This window comes from Rhipicephalus sanguineus, chromosome 5 (assembly GCF_013339695.2).
Source record: "Rhipicephalus sanguineus isolate Rsan-2018 chromosome 5, BIME_Rsan_1.4, whole genome shotgun sequence".
Taxonomy (NCBI): Eukaryota; Metazoa; Arthropoda; class Arachnida; order Ixodida; family Ixodidae; genus Rhipicephalus; species Rhipicephalus sanguineus.
In genome coordinates, this window is record NC_051180.1 from 30860211 (window position 1) to 30877739 (window position 17529).

At 44.9% G+C, this 17529-nt stretch overlaps 2 protein-coding genes across 2 annotated transcripts in view; one reads left to right on the plus strand and one right to left on the minus strand.

The window, feature by feature from the left end:
* LOC119393427 (vacuolar protein sorting-associated protein 26C) overlaps nucleotides 1-16628 on the minus strand; it is a 32137-nt gene extending 15509 nt beyond the window's left edge. The window contains exon 1 of the mRNA XM_049416245.1: nucleotides 16542-16628. Coding sequence (XP_049272202.1) covers nucleotides 16542-16595 — 54 coding nt within the window. The 5' untranslated portion in view covers nucleotides 16596-16628. The remainder of the gene's footprint in view (nucleotides 1-16541) is intronic.
* On the plus strand, nucleotides 1451-15328 carry LOC119393426 (L-asparaginase). The gene is made up of 10 exons (XM_037660436.2): nucleotides 1451-1617; nucleotides 5579-5696; nucleotides 6844-6955; nucleotides 8438-8563; nucleotides 9266-9349; nucleotides 10071-10197; nucleotides 10444-10556; nucleotides 13800-13985; nucleotides 14548-14661; nucleotides 15179-15328. Exons 1-10 carry the CDS (start codon nucleotides 1455-1457, stop codon nucleotides 15293-15295), a joined length of 1260 nt encoding a protein of 419 aa, XP_037516364.1. The 5' UTR covers nucleotides 1451-1454; the 3' UTR covers nucleotides 15296-15328.
* Nucleotides 16629-17529: the final 901 nt, after the last annotated feature.

Genomic DNA, 17529 nt, shown 5'->3' on the forward strand with positions numbered 1-17529 from the left:
GACTCTATATCTCGGGCGGACACAGTTAATTTCTGTAAGCGTCTCATGGCTCAACTCTCTCGTCACAGCTGCCTGTGTCTGTCACACACGAGGCTGTCGGTCATTCCAATAAGGAAGACAATTAGATGCCGAGTCACTTGCCAACAAATCTAAGGATGTGTCTACTCATGCTCACGCAAGTGCTTTGAGAACCAAAGTAAAAGAAAAACATTTGTGTCCGCGATCTGTGTAAATATTGTAGAAGTGCATAACAGGCGTGATAACATATTGGAATCTTTTAAGTAATAATAACTTCACTTTATTTTGGGTGGGCCTTTCAATCTCCTAGCGAGCGGCAAGGTCTTGAGCCGTCATGACCCGGATTTGGGGACATGTACACATGGCGCCATCTCTCGGTGGCAGCAGCGGCGCGTACCGTAACTGAATGGGAAATAGCAGGGAAAGTTGGGCGAGTTGGTGCAAATTCATGTTTGAAAAAAGCGCGAAAAAACAACACACAGTCTCTTTCGTGCCTGTGTGTTGTGGTATTTTCGCGCTTTTTTTCAAACATGAATGAGAAATAGGTGAGAAAAAAAATCATATCTGACGAAAAAAAAAGCAGCTGTGAAAATGGAGTCCCTGTTCTATACAGCAGAGACCCACTGGAAAATGTTGGTAAAATTCCCGTAGCGTGGCAAGAGGTACAGTACTCACGGACTGAGATAGGACAATTTATGGCTAAGTAACGCACGTACTTTCGTTTCCATCGTCTTCAGTTTGGGCTATGTCGGCGTAATTTCGACACGAACGCGTAGATGAGAGCCAACGTTATCTTTAGAGATCAGATTCTTCGTGACATGACGTAGTTATCTTGATCAACTGCGCATACCAGTCGTTATACTAAAAAGTTTGGTGTCTCGTTTGAATCCGTGGGTACTGTACACGTACAGCTTCCCAGAATAATATTTCTCCAATGCGGCCCATGTAATTAGCAATTTCGAACGACATGCGAGGGTTGTACAGCTCTCCATTGTGTACATACAATAAGACCACTTACCATGACCTTGCGCTTAACTCGAGACCATTTAAACAAAAGCGAAACAACCCTATCGACAAATTCCATGTGACACATATGATACATATATCCAATAATACCGCATAATCATACGAGAACACACATGATTCATGTATCCGTTCATACGAGATTATTGAATATGTGACATATGTGTCATATGAAATAATTCGACAGGGAAAGTACCGGGGACAGGTTGTTACTTGCACGATAAAAAAAAGATCAGTAGCGTATCTTCGCCCAGAGAGGGCAAAATGAACGACGCGCCGTATCAGCACTGGTTCCAGCTAGGGGGGCGGAGCCGTGCACGTGGACTCCAGTTTATATAGCTGCAGGAAGCAAGTCACCATGCCACTTGTCCCCCGTGCCGTCGCATTGCTGCTGCTTCTCGGATCTCCCCACCATGGCTGTTGTTGCTCCGATGGACGCGTCCTACGTACCCAAGGTACTGTACTCGCTGACCGACGATGGCAAGACGTGGCAGAAGTATTCCACCAGCAACGAGGCCCGCGTCCTGGTCATCTACACCGGAGGCACCATCGGCATGGTCAAGGACAAGGACGGAGGTGGGTGGATTTGAACAGCCCACCGCTGTGAACTTGAAACCACGGCGTGAAGAGCGCTTTTGCTGCGCTTCCGCTCGTGCAAGTGTAACGGTTTCAATGCTGTTGAGCTGAAGAGCTGCGTCAGGGACGTAGCCAGGGGGGTGGTTTGGGAGCTTCAGCCCCACCTTCCCCCTCACACTGAAATCATAACATTTTGTATGTGTGCATACAAGCGCACATATACAAACACACCCACAAAGATACATAAAGGGGGTCTTAAATGTCTTCATAAAGAGGCCCGTACACTTTCTTCGGAGGGCTGTCCTACAGCACGTTGCTGCTAAATTGACCGATAGCTGACAAAAACCTGGAGCGGCATTTGGATCAGATACGCTTTCTCCCACGGGCTGTCGCCATGTGTCGGGCGCCGCGCTCCATGGTGTGCTAAAATTATGCAGTAGCAACACTAGCGCACACCGGAATCACACCGGGAGAGAGCGATTGCATTTCATGACGCGTACTCAAGGTGATGACGCGTGCGTGACGTCGCATCTTCCCCTTTGTTATCCCCCTGTGCAAATTCCAGTGTGCTATTGTCGAGACGAAAGCAGTGAGAAAGCTCTCAAAGCGGCGTGCGCGGAAGCATTAGATTACAGAGTTGTTGGATATCAATTTGTAACTCGCGGTGTTTGAGGTGCGTATTTATCGACTGTGTTTAATCGCGCCTTAGTTTCACATCGGCGAGGACAGAGGCGCACTGTTAGTCTTGCTATCATAGGATGAGTTGGACATTAGTTGCGTTGGTCTATTCACCGTTGACGAAATTTGGTTACGATGCACAGCTGCTGACTCGAAAGACGCGGGTTCGATCCCGGCCGCGGCGGGCGCGTTTCGGTGGAAGCGAAATGCTAGTTCCGTGTAGATAGATTTATAGGTGCACGTTAAAGAGCCGGAGCCTTCCACTATATACGGCGTGCCTCATAATCATATCGAGGTTTTGTCACGTAAAAATTCTGACAGCTTCGCACTTGTGGTGCCAAGCCTGAAAGGCGAGCGGACCTGGGTGGCCTTCCTTGTTTAACTTTATTTTCTCTTGCTTTCTTATCTCTATTTCTCCCTGTTTCTCGTATATCTTTTTTTTTTGTACGTTTCCTTCTATTTCCTTATTTCTATTTCTTTTGCTCTCTCTCTCTATATATATATATATATGTATCCGTTTCTTTCTCTTTCTCGTTCTTTCTGTCTTTGTTTCTCTCTATTTCTCTCTCTCTCTCTTTCTGTATTCCTCACTGTTCTGTCTATCTCTTTCTTATGTCTTTCTTTCTACGTCTTTCTCTCTCTTTTTGTCTTTCTATCGTTTTTATGTCTTTACTGCCTTTATTCCTCTCTATTTTTCTCTTGCTTTTTCTTTCTATCGCTTTCTCAGCTCTCTCTTGCTGTCTTTCTTTCTCTCTCTTTCTTTCACGTGTTGCACGTGCTCTTCTTCGTACGAGCAGAGTTTTCGTTCGACGCTCGCCCCTGCTGTACTCGGTAGTGGGGCTTGCCCAATTCCTGCGCTGCATACCCACCAGAGGAGTTTTGCACGACGGAGCACAAGTTACCGATAGCTTAAACAAATTTGCTGTTAATACCCCAGCAGTGATTTCTTCTATATTTTTCTGTAACGTGACTCGCTAGATGACTCACAAGAGAGCAAAGTCTTCAGGCCAAAATGCGCCATGAGTCAAGTCTTACCCGTAACCTCGGAGCCTTCGTGTATGCCTCCGCTGGCTTGAGGCAACACTATAGCTTTCGCAACGTATCGCCAGATGTTGTAAGCCGATAACTTCATCCAGAAATAGCCTTCTACGTGCAAATGTGGCTTGCCCATTCTGTATGTACTACTCGTGGGCGTTTATAGCAGAGCACTGTGCGCGTTCTGCGAAAGAAAAAGTGGATGTGACATACAAGGCCGCATTGAACAATAGTGTTATCTAACAGGCGATGGTTCGTGCCATATTCATACCTTCTTCCTGTATTCACGTTCTCGTTTACATCAATGGCGATAAGAACGTTCCATTCTACTGTCATTTGAATCGATATAGCAACACATTGCACAGCGGTAGAGGGAAAGTAATTTCCCTTTACTGCAGGTCAATATGTTCTATCTCTCTCATTGCGCAGTCCTCCTGCAACGTTCCGTCCCCTATACCTTCGTAGTGGCGTAATAATTATCCACCTTACGTCTCTCTCGGAGCGGGTCCATTCTTACTGAGTACCGCTGATGATGCTGTTATCTAGGTATTTTCGGCTTGCAGGCATGCTGGACATTGCAGTGTACGGCCCATCTGGGAACCAACGTTTACAAATTACGAGCTCTAGACCTGAGTGACTCGTTCAGGCACGTTCGCGACTTACCTCAAGATTTGTATGTATCGATTCCTGAAAACTTTCTGGGAATGCAGCGAGTAGAGAGAGATAGAGAGAGAGAGAGAGAATTAGGGAGAGCTCATCAGGACGGCAGAGAGGTTTGTAGGTTATAAAAATTTGCTACATATTGCTCTGCAAAGTAGATGGACAGCGAAGTGAAAATCTCTATGAAAAAAGGTCGAAGGACACACCACTCGATTTCTTCATCTTGATTTTGTACTACTCATAGGCGTGCGCATGAGGGCGGGGGGGGGGGGGGGCGCAATGTCAGCGGCATACATTGACATAATAGGGAGGGGGAGGGGGCGCTGCGACGAACCTTCACCTAAAGTACCTTCGTCCCCCCTGAAGGGGAATCCTGCGCACGCCTATGGTCATACTCGTCTCGCCGTACATACTACAAGACGCATATTGACTCTTCGGGAGACGCAGCTTCCAATACTCGTTTATCGATGGTGGAAGTGTGTGTGGATGAGAACGCGGGTGGGTGGGTGCACTTACTGCACTGCTTTATGATCACCGACTCGGAAATAAATTGCTCACGTTAACCTTCTAATACTGTAATTGCCGGCGTAAGCTTCAAGTTCTCTCAGCGCTTTGTCTTAACATATTACTCCCGGGCTTCCCATTGACACTTGTTTTCCCGAGTTTCTAACGTGGTTGTCCTGCACGAAAGTGTTGATATTAGCTAAAAAATGTGATGCGTCAAGTTTAATGGCAAGGTCTGTTAGTCACTGGGGGACAGCAAACACACAACCAATTCACTAGGGTGGCTTGTTGGGCAAGTTGGTACATAGTTCTTCGTAAGGAAATGCCAGCAGCACTAAAGAAAACAGAAGCAACTGAGCCAGGAAAAAAGAGACAGGAACAGGTAGGATGCTGGACTAACAACTGACTTTATTTCGATGAAGACGCGAACAGCATATGTAAGCGAGTTGCGCGGCATGGGATTAGTAGGTCCAGTTGTAATACGGCGCATGTCAACAGATTCAGCAGGTGTGATACATGCATTGTCTACAGTATTCCCCTGACCCGTGGCAAAGAATATATTGGGCAATCGGGTAGGTGTGTGAATGACAGAATGCGCGAGCACGCAAATTTACTTCCTACGGGCACGGGTGGAAATCTACCGATTCACTGCAAAATGTGCGGGTGCGCCCCTCTATTCAGCAACGTTTCGGTGACTGGGAGGGCTAAAACACAGAAAGAACGTGAAATTATTGAAGCGTTTCAGATTCACAAACTTGGTCCTGATAAGTGTGTGAGTGTGCCATCTGTGTTTTTGAATGACAAGGAGATCCGATTTCTTGACAGTGATAGGTGATAGGTTGTCTGTTATTGATTCACGGTTGTTGCTGCGCATGCTCATTTCGGTTTGTTGTTCGCGTCTTCATCGAAATAAAGTCAGTTGTTAGTCCAGCATCCTACCTGTTCCTGTCTCTTTTTTCCTGGCTCAGTTGCTTCTGTTTTCTTTAGTGCTGCTGGCATTTCCTTACGAAGAACACAACCAATACGTAACTAATGCATCGCGTATTATAAGTTAAAGCACCGATGATTCGCTCATGACTCGCAGTTCTCAAGCCAGCACCGGGAGTCCTGGACAAGCGGCTTCGCGAGTTTCCACAGCTTCACGACGCGGAGTACGCCAAAGAGCACTTCGGCGACTGCGAGAAGCCTCCGCTGGTCCTTCCGTGAGTTGCTCCTCGTCATTACAGAATCGCTTAGAGTGAAGTGTAGTACCGCCTTGCCTGACAACGCGTAAAAAAGGCGTGCACGTACGGACGCATGAGGACACAGAGGATCTACGGAAGGGTCGCACTGTGGCGGAAAATACGGTTGGCACAAAATTTATATTCGCGCGCTGGGGTATGGCAGCGACACTTGTCAATCATGATCATGTGCGGGTTTACGCGAGATAACATTTTAAGCATTTAGTTTTTTTTTCTTTATGAAAGGTAATCGAAACAAGCTGTAAAATCCCGCTGATATTTCTTAACGCATTAGGGCCTGCGCATGTAACCTACCCCGTTTGCTCTAAAGCTGTAATCCGTGTTGACAATGCCGGGCGTGATCGTAGGTATAGCTTGTCACATTATTATTGCCACACACGCTCCTTTCTTTCTATGTTTTACGTTACCGGCCCACAGCACGTGTAGCTGCTGCCTTGCGCAAACCACGCCAGAATGTCTGGGAACATTCGAGATTATTTTAGGATCATCTGTTTCGCTTAAGCGCGCAAACGCGAACAGTTGAGTTTATTATCGAACTACCGTGGCCACCAGCGATAAGGCTCGAATATTCGGCGCCGCATGTATAAATGCTAATGCGCCTTGCCGCGGTTCAGTTTATCGACGGCCGACGCTCTGTTCGCCGCTATCAGTGTACTGTTTGTATTGCTGTAGTTTGACTTTCTGTTTCAAGGCCACAAGCTCGGCCAAATAAAGAGTTTCATCTTGGACTCGCCGACTGCTGCATTCATCAACGCCACGACCCCGCGACAATATGTAAATGCTGAAAGAAGACCCCCATACTGGTACCTAAAATCTTGAATGGTCCCAATGGCTATGTTTCACAATGTGCGTTGTGTGTACAGCCAGAAACAAAAGTTTATGGGACGCGGGCACGATATAATAACAGCCTTAAGTGATGTTAGTGGAATTAACTTGATGTCTATGTTTGTAATCTACTCAGCACAAGTTTCTACTGCTGTCCGTAATTTGACTTGGTATTCCTATTTTTCCTATTTTCAATGAATAAGTGAACAGCTATGTGGCTTAGGTTCTTCTTATTTATTTTTGTTGCTATGATTACCGTTGTTGCTTTTGTCTTATCCTCCAGTGACACTGGCGATCTACTACGAGTGGTCTACACAATATCGGAGTACAATCCCCTGCTGGACTCTTCCAACGCCACCATGGACGACTGGCTGCAAATTGCTAAAGACATCAAGGTACGTTTACACTTCATGTCCTTGTAACATGCTCGTCTATTTAAATCTAATGTTTTCCGAATTGACTGATACCTGTGATCGTTACTATCATTCCACTGTTCTTCTGATACTTTTTGTTGTATCCTAGTTCATAATTTTTTGCAGGCGAGCGATCATAAATAAAATTGTTTAAATAAAGCTAATTAAGAATAATACAGGTGAAAACAATCACGAATTCGACTAGGCTGCTGTAGAATCGACTGACTACAGAAGGTGCCGTATTTCAGCAAAAAGGCACTCCCATTTTGTCACTATTAATTATTCTTTTAATATTATAGTGTACAACAATTAACGCGACAGGCTTAAGTGGCTCATCAGGCGCTGGCCTCGAAAAACGCGGCGTGCGGCGCAAAGACCCACATGACCTTAAACATCGGGGTTCGAGCCGGAATCGAACCCGGGTGAAGCAGGCGTGGCCGTGGAGTGTTCTACCGCAGAGCCACGCCAGTGCTTGAAGTTTCTTTAAAGAAAAGCCTTATACAGTCATCATGTCGGGCGAGGCGTGGCGTTGACAGACGTATTAATATTACGTGCCATAAGCGCAGAATCTCACCAGGCGTCAAACCATGTGAATTCCGTAACCAGCGAGTGATGAAAAGCTCAGCAATCAGTCATTATCATCAGCCACAGCATTAAATAAGCGTGCAGCTACGTAGGTGCACGTATTGCCTTAGAGACGCGTAGCGGGTACTTCGCTAAAGTCTGAACAGCGTTAAAAAATATATACAAAGAGAAAAATGCTCGCGCTCGTTCAAAGGGTCGACTTAATGCCAAACATACGTACCTGATCATTGCGGCTCATATATCTTACAAGAGTGCAGCCATGCTTTCTCCTTCTTGTGTTACAAAAGCGTAATAACCCCTGCCGAAGTTTATTTAGAAATGCCTGGTCAAATAATCGCGGTAACTCTTATCATCGCATGTGTGTCTATACTTGCTTCATCAGGTGTCCTTTTATGATCGTAAGTGCTTCTTTCCCTTGACCAGCTCGCGTAAACTGGATGCGTTCATCCTTAATGCTACTCCATTGTAAAAAACAAAAAAACAAAAACAACTAGCATAGCCCGTTATAATGTTGTACGGAAGATCTTGCAGTCCTCCGCGTCTCAACACTTTAGGCATGCTGCTGTTTTTAAGACTAGCGTCGCAGCCCCATTATTCTCATCATTCTCTTTTTCCCGTTTCCCTTGTGCAGACAAGCAGGTTAGAACTAGTGCACAAGGTGAAACTGGAGGTGGCCATTGTTTGTGAAGATACTACTATACTACTCAAACATTGTATACTTATGAAAACTGGTGCATATCGAGGCACAACAGTATTGTGGCGTATATGCTCCGGCTCGTGGCCATGGGGGACGTATAGTTTTCAGAAATGTTGCGCAGCAGTTCGCGCATTTGGTCCACATTTTTTGCTCACGTTTCTTTTTTTTTGTCTTGCCAACAGAAATACTACGACTCCTACCAAGGCTTCATCGTGCTCCACGGCACGGACACTATGGCGTACACGTCCTCTGCGCTCTCCTTCCTGCTGGAGAACCTTGGGAAATCAGTCGTCGTCACTGGTTCCCAGGTACTCTTTGAACACTTCTATTGTGTTAGGCGCATTGATATAACCACACTGTGAGCTAGCAGCTGTTTGTTTAAAGCCTCGTTAATGGGAACCATTTGCTCGAACAAAGATATGTAAAGCGCTATATCGTTGGCACTGCCACGGAAGGTTTTCGTGCGTTTCAAAACTGACACAACATACATTGCGACCTATCTCGCACTGTTTGGTTTTAAAACGGCTCTGCTTGATTTATATTTAAGTCACTCAGTATGTTCAGAATCTCGCCCTTTCAGGCTGCATTGAAATCTTCAGAAAACCGTTACATCTACATCAGTGTCAGTAAGCTTTTCAGTAAGTGTACAAATGGGCGGACATGCGGAAGGGCACGGCACGAGTTGGGTAGAAAGCCCACGTGGTGTGTCAATTCCATGATGCTTTCATGCCATCGCGTTAAGCGCCGCTTAATCTGCAAATATAATTCAATAGAGTAATCGCGGTCATCATGTGCGCTATAAAACGCCCTCGACAAAAAGGATGCGAAAGAGTCGTGCAAAAGCTTAGACCACATAGCGACATGTCGTAAGTTATCTATATAGCAAGATTTGATTGTAAATGTTAATATCACAGCTCACTGCATGAATGTACGCGCTTATACTATGGTCTATGCTTTTTTATTGGAGCTTCCGTGCATAAATTTCCGCGTCTGTGCTCTTTTCAATACAGATACCAGTGTTCGAACCCCGAAGCGATGGAAGAGAGAACCTCCTGAATGCCCTCATCATTGCTGGAAACTACGTCGTGCCAGAAGTGAGCTCCTCACCTCATTGCCAAAGGTCTTGTTGCACTAACACTCGCATTTGCTGGAAACTCTTGAAAGGAGTGTGGTGCCAGAGCATACCATTGGTGAACACCAACTATAGGGTTTTTTAGGGTAGCTCAAAAAGAAACAGAACATCAGAGTGATTGCATATGCTTTGCAACATAATATTCAGAATGCTATTGCATTGTACCTTCATTTTTCACAGCAGCAGTATACGGCTTTCATGGTACGCTGCAACAAGCATTTCTTCACGATTAGAAATTAAAAAGACATGCCAGCTCTCAGGACAGTTGTGTTTTGGGATACGGACAGGTAATCATATTTCAGAATTAACCACCAGTTCCGCCAGCTCAAATGAAAAGCTTCCATTCATTGAGGTTATTGCAGGGAAACGTTAGGCAACATTATGCGGGTCTTGGCACTTGTTTTAATTTTAATTTATCAAAAAAGCTCTATTTATGGCACAACCACAACGTCACGCACACGATGCTTGCAGTGTACATTGCTAATGGGGCCACTGCGAAATAGCGATGATAGGTTTTCATTATTCGTATAGAAATAATATGAAACTGTGCTTATACGCCACCAGGTCCTCTCGTGTACGCTTCTTTGGAATTAGCTCTCTTAATTTTCCTCGTGACACCACGGGCCGTGTTATGACTTATCTAAGAAGCTGCTTTTTGTCTTCGTTTCACTTATTCCCAACAGGTGACACTTATGTTCCGCAACCAACTCTTCCGTGGGAACCGAGTGAGCAAGTTCAGCATTTCCCACCTCGATGCGTTCGCGTCGTTCAACATGGCGCCTCTCGTGACCATCGGCATCAATGTCGATAGTGAGTCTTTGTTCAACCTAGTTTTGTCATTTACGTTGGCTAAACTATTTCATTTGTGGTGCGGTACGGATCGGTGTGAGATACGGATAAAGATATTTTAGACGCTGCGCGCAAGTCACGACAGAGATGCTCGTTCATTCATATTCTCCGCATCGATTTTGTGAATACCTCGAATCTAAGAACTTTCTCACAAACTACACAAATTTTAATGCCGTGCATTCTAACCATTGCTTTTTTTTACCTCAGTTACTTGGCCTCTGATTCTACCTGAGCCAAAGGATGAGGAATTTCGTGCCCACGACAAGCTGGACCGTGACGTTGGCCTTCTCCGCCTCTTTCCCAGCATCACTGCCGAACTGGTGAGCACCACTGGCTTTCATAATTCCACTTAATGTAAACGACTGAGGGCCTTATACTGTTTTTACACCATCTCGGAACATTGTTTTCGAAGAATTCCCAGTTTTGCAACAACAACAACAACAACAACAACAACAACAACAACAACAACAACAACAACAACAACAACAACAAATTACCGTCTACTCCGTGACATAAATATGCCCAACAGCCACTTCAGGTTTCCCGAAATGGTAACATTAAGCGAAACTTTATAATGACAAAGTTGGCTTGCAGTGCGTCGGTGTGCTTATAACGGTGGTCTCCGATGGGTAGTATATGTGGCACAGGTCGACAGAAATACGACTTCAGCGCACCTGGCTAGGAGGTTACGCCGCCATAAAACCGGCACGCCTGTAGCGTCCTTCATCCTTCCGCTAAAGGTCAACGCTGCTAGCTATTCCATGCTCGGTGTCGGCGTCGGTGGCTGTGAGCGACAAATCATCATCTTGTATAAAATAAATAATAAAAAATTAACTCTAATGCTTCACAAATATGCGCATCCTGTGTACAGGTGTCACAGTACGGGATGTAATATCGCAGTAAAACGGAGTACAAGCGTATATTGCCCTCGGGCGTCACACCATGTGAACTGCATAACGAGTTGATGGTTTAAAGCCGGCCACCCATTACAAAAGGCACACACATTACTGCGCGTACTCCCTTACGAACACGTAGTGGGTGCATCGCAACTTCGAAAAACTATCACGCATGTAATTGCTGCTGGTTGAAAGCATGCCGCCCATTACAAAGGGCATACAGATTAGTGCGCGCATTCTCTTACACACACGTAGTGGGTACAGTCTTGTCATAAAAGTGCTGTTACAGAGGGCGGAAACCTTTACCTTTACTATAGGTATGTCGAGTGTGTGCGCGTGTGTGTGAGACCGGGCGACTGAACAAAATGACTAACGAAACGGAGCACGATGAGGATGGGGCCGGATATCCCTATCGCGTTCTACTCTTAAAGGCGAAGCTTAAGCGTCCCCCAATTTTTTATTTTATATTTCTTTCACTTATATTTATTTGCTGTTTCTCTGTTATTTGTCCCTGGTGACCACATTATTTGGTGTTTTTGTTCTGGCCATATGTGTCACCCAATCGAGGCGAACTGCGATGCCTCCAATGTGAGTATATGTAAAATACCGAGATTGTTTTATGAGAATCGTTTGACTAATCTGAGCGAAGTGTGCTGCACTGCGGGAAATCAAATTCAAGTAACAATACAGGAAGCAGAATTTTACTTTGCGCTCTTAATAGTTTTTTTTTTTTTCACTATAGTTGCCGAAGATAGGCGAGTTTACAAAAAAAAAAAATAATTAGGGCAGTTACGCACTAGTAATGCCAAGACTGAAGAAACAGTGGAGCTGGTGGCGTTCACTCCTCCTTTCCCTCCTCTTCACTCTCACAGCACTCCTCCTCACCCTCACTTCCCTTTCCCACCCCCTGCTGTACTATACTACATATAGTAGTATAGTACAGCCCCGCTCCTCCGTACCTTCACTTCTCTTTCCCATCCCTTTGATATACTATACTATACAAGGCTATGCTATGCTTTACTCTCTCCCCTCCTCCTCACCCTCGCATCACTCCCCTTCACCTTCACTTCCCTTCCCCACCACTTGCTGTACTATACTATAGAATACTAAACTATGCTGTCTCAGATTTAGGTGCACGTTAAAGAACCCCAGGTGGTCGAAATTTCCGGTGCCCTGACTAGAGCGTCTCTCATAATCATATCGTGGTTTTGGGATGTTAAACTCCAGGTATTATTAACTATGCTTTCTTTCTCTCTCTTTCTGTTTCTTCTCTTTCTTTCGCTCTCTCTCTCTGCTTATTTCTCTCTCTGTATTTCTCTGTCTTTCTCTTCCTCCGTATTTTTTTCTCGTTCTCTCGTCCATAGCAACGCAAGCGAATGGTCCTATTTCTCTCTCTTTCTCGTTCCGTCACCCATAGCAATGCAATCATATGGTTCCCATAAATGCTTGTTCTGCTAGCGTGCCTAGATAGCCGAGTGGTTACGACTCTCGCCTGCGGACCGTGGGTACGCTGGTTCGAATCCCGCATCGCCAAGAAAGTTTATTTTGTTTTATTTACGTCTTCTTCTCCTCCTCTCCACTTTCTTTTTCTTCTCCTCCTGCTTCTTTACTCCAAAGCGTTGCTAGGCGACGCGATATGCCATATAAGGTAGAGGCCGTTCATGATGATGATGATAGTTTTCTGTTAACGCCACACGGGGTTTGGCGAGATTAAACAGCTTCGCTCTTAGAAGTAACAACACGAACTTAATGTGCTTGTAACCCTACACACAAAAAGAAGTTATCACAACTTTGGAAGCTGCGCCCGTTAACTAGAACATCTAAATCTGATAGACGTGGCCGAGGAATTTACAGCTTGCATGGTCTTGTTTACAATGTTTGAGTTGCGAAAAACTCTTACTTGCATACGAGTGGGATACTTGAGAGCGGAGTCTAATAATCGTTCTTTGCCGCCTTGGATGTTACATTCTATGCCTTTTTTATTCTTGCACGGTATCGTCGCTGTCGAGCAAGAAGCACATTTTCTGTATGTGCAGTCAATTTGCTAATTGAAATATGTTAAACAAAACATCACGGTCTTAATTTTGTTATCTCTTAAATGTTACAAGTTTTATCAAATGTAGTGCAGTGGTTATTTGTCGACACAGAGGTTTCTTTGTTCCATGCATTTAGATGGGAGCCACTTAGCTAAAACTTCATCTCATTGTTTAAGTTCATGATGTTGATTACCTAGAGTGCATCTTTTCGCGCTTTATGGAGTTTATTTCTTCCAAAGTTTCTGGGCTGCTTATCGCATTCAAGCTGTGTGACCTTATGCACCAATAAGGAAAGCGGGCAGATGGTGCCACAGCGAAATCTCAAAATTAGTGAGCGCGTGCATTAGAGCGTGCAGAGCTGCAGAGAGCATTCGGAAATGTTTATTTTCTAGAATCTTCGCAGCGCTCCAGCAGCTATGAACGACACTTGGGGCCAGAGTATAAAAATATTTGACAAATAAAAAGAAGCTTTCTTTTCAAGACGTCGAAGCCAACAGGCAGTTGATTCGCAGCTGCGTAATGAACGTATACAGTGGCAGGGGACGCGATCCTCTTTAGACGTGGCTGTAGTATGAAAACGTTATAGCTAATGACTGCATTCAACAAGCAATATCCTGCTTTGCTGTCTCAGGTGGAGTCCTTTTTAAAGCCCCCCGTTGAAGGCGTCGTGCTTCAAACCTACGGCGCTGGCAACGCGCCCACGAACCGCAAGGACATCATGGAAGCTCTCCGAAGCGCTACTAAACGCGGAGTCCTTATCCTCAACTGTTCCCAGTGCCAGCACGGAGCGGTGGATCCCGCCTACGAGACGGGAAACGTGAGTTGGCTGCCGCCAGTTTCTGCGTCACCACGAATCACCAGCGGCTCTGTACAACACCTAGCAATATAATTGATCTGAAAGTTATTTACTTACTTATTTTGCAGTTACTAAGGGGAATAATAGGTACGAGTAAACTGGACAATAAAAAACAAACACGCGAGGTCTGAGTGTCTCATGACGGAGCGGGAATTTGCAAAAGCCAAGGAGGACTAGCAGATCAAAGTTTTGGCGGTTACTCGACATTTAAGGAAGAAAAGATGAAAGGAGTTCGCAGGGCGAGAAAAAGAAAACGAAGGCGGAAGTAGTACTGAAGATGATATTGCGGACTAAGTCTTCGCTCCCGTACGGTTCTCGTTCATGGACGGCTATCGGGACTCGCTGCGCTATGCTTTGCGCTGCACAAAGGTGTCAAAACAGAGTATATAACCGTGTCTACACAGGAGAACTTAATTTGCGCCAGCGCAAATCATTGCCTTCTGCTGAATGTTTGCTTTCGATAATACAAATGGTCACCAGCGTCAAGTGTCCTTATGGTGTTTCGTAATTTGACAAACTACAGGAACTGGTCCAGGTGGGAGTCGTTCCCGGTGGCGACATGACTCCTGAGGCCGCGCTGACGAAGCTGGCTTACGTTCTCTCCAAGAGCGAGTGGACACTGGACGAAAAGAAAAAGGTACGGCCATAGAGTTACATATGTGTAAACAAAGTTCCCGTCCAAAAATGAGGCGAATATATCCGCACTTTCAAAAGGACACGAACCATATATACAGAAAGAATAAAGTCCAGGAATAACTGCGGGACAGAAATCGTTGTCTGATTGAGCAATATCTTTATATTTCAGATTTTTAACAAACACCTTGTGAGCTGTCCCGTAAACTCTCGAAAAAAAAAAATGAAAAGAAACTTTGCTTAAACAGTGCGAAATAACTTAGAAAGTGCAAGCTCCCACTTGCCTCCTGTAGGCACTGAGGCGGTGTAGGTTGAACGTGCAGACTTCGCATGTCTCTGTTTGAAGGTGCTGGTACGCGTACGCGCAACGTCTTCTAGCGCACGCAAAATGGAAATCGGTAATAAATTTAGTACACTACCTTAACGCTACTTCACACACGCATGCAAGAGTGTCGAAGGGGCGTTTCCGCGTAACATTTTGTGGAAACAAATTCCAAGAACACGATGTTTTGTTGTTTCAGAAGCTGCAGGAGAACCTCCGCGGTGAGCTGACAACAGGACAGGGTGAGGCCGGCTGGGAGGACCAGTATAAGACGGCCAACCTGATGGCACCATGGAAAGCACTCTTCATTCGCTGATGCTTCTCTGCTTTTACAATTCAGTTAATATTAACCAGTGCAGCGAATCTTGTGCTTCGTTTAGAGCATGTTCCTCTTAGTGCAACCTATTGTGAAAATATCCGCCCAGTTTGTTCACAATCAACAAGTGTTTTTATTCAAGTGTTATATCTATTCTGATCAAGCCAAAATGAATAAAAGATGAGAGGTGCTTTACACTTACGTGCGACGAAGTGTATTCAGCCAATGTCCCTCACAGAATATTTAGGTGTCGGTGGGACATGCTCGGAATTTTAACTCGAACCATGCTTATAATAATGAAGTGATGGTTCCATAAATTTTTTATACGCATGGATACCGTGTGTATAGTAGCAGTTTCCTGCTGTCGCAGTATACTGGCTTTTAATTGCCGGCGTACTACAAAGGAAACGCACTGCCACACTTCAAGTGAAGCACATCGCGTGACTTGACCCCCCCCCCCTTTTTTCCCCCTTTGAGCTCGCAAAAATTCAAGTACAAGAAAAGATATACCAGACATGCACAGATGCATTGCAGAGAAATGTACCGAATACATGTAAATACGGGTGTGGTGTAAGACCTAATGCTATTGTCAAGCTAATGTCACCACAATCTAAATCCGTTTATGAGATAAGCTTGAAGTAAAGTGGGCTTCGGAGTTTGAAGCCTATCAAGCACACAATCAATGTTTTTGAGAGTCTGTGCAACAGAAAGCACCTCTTCTTATGCTGCTTCAGTTCACAACTACACAGTTTATCTATACTGTTAATATCGATAACCTCATATGTCAGGACAGCCGAAAATGGGTTTCACATTTCGAACTTTTCATGCGTATGATCCTCCACCGTGTCTTAATTAAATAACGTATCACTGTACAGCTGGGCTCTATGCCCAGATATAACCTCCCTAATCAGGACCCATTCACGGAGCAACAAGGAAATCTTGCCATTCACGATCGCCAGAAGTCATCGTCAAGAAAGGAGCTTCAAGAAAAGCGCGGTCTGGTCCACTGGTTGACAAAATAAAGCTGAAGATTGTTTTGTGGTCTGGTCCAGACCAGACGCCAACTGCTGGCTTTGCTTTGCTCGGAATGGCGTGGTCTTGGCTTGATTTGGCTGACAGAAATGCTTGCCTTGAAACGTATTTTCTTCCTGCATGCACTAACCGTCTAAATAAATTTTCGTGAATAAAAATAACTCGCAAATGCTAAAAATGTGCCCCATCATATGCTCTGTTCGGACACACTTACACCTTCGTGGTAGACCTTATTAACTTCCTTTAGCGGAATATCCAGCCTAGTCATGGTCCCTGAACTTTGTGTTTCGTTCCTGTCGGCCTAAACTCCTAAACACTTCCGTTTAGGCACTCGGATTAGACTGCGCTTCGTTTGGTTTGGCGGACAATGCGTTGCCTTCCAACAATGTTTACGACATGCACAGTGGCTCTCAAGCGAGATAGATAAGGTATTGCGGATAACAGTAATTAAAATTTTTTCAGTCTGATAAAGCAAGCGCAAATGCTATGCCAAAGACATCGGCTATGTGTGAACACTCGCTTGCGCTGTTTGCAACTTCATAGTTGAAAACAGCGCAATACAACGAAGACAAGACGAAACAGGACCAGCGTTCGTCCTGTTTGGTCTTTCTTGTCTTCGTTGTATTCCGCTGTTTTTTACTTTGCTTAGAAGGCACTCCGGCCCCACCAAGAAAATACGCCTATGCAAACGGTGTAAGCGCAAATTTTATTGGAAAAGAAATGTGGGTGATTATAACGTTAAACTACCACGCATTGTTTCCTTCTGCATTGGTCGTTAGCTGTTTAGGATTGGTCGAAATTTTCTGGGTCACGCACACAGCACCTGCTCGTAACGCTATGCAACCAATGACCCCAAAATGATCCATTGCGTAATGAACACTCATGCACGACTACAGAAAAAAAAAGAGAATTTTCAAGACGGCATATTTTTGGTCATTGGTTCTTCGCCAAACAATTTTTTTATGCGTCTTAAAATCGCGTGCTTCTTACGCGATGTCACAAATCCGTGAAATCTCGCGATGTTAAAATGACGGGTGCACACTAAACAGCGCATTACTATGCTGAACGATACCTACAAATTTTTTTGGAATAGCCGGACATTGTCTCATTCTGAATTTAATTCTAGATGGCTGCCCGCCGATCACATTGGCAGCGGCTACTTATAGCAGCTGGCGAGATGGATTCATATGAGTGAGTGAATA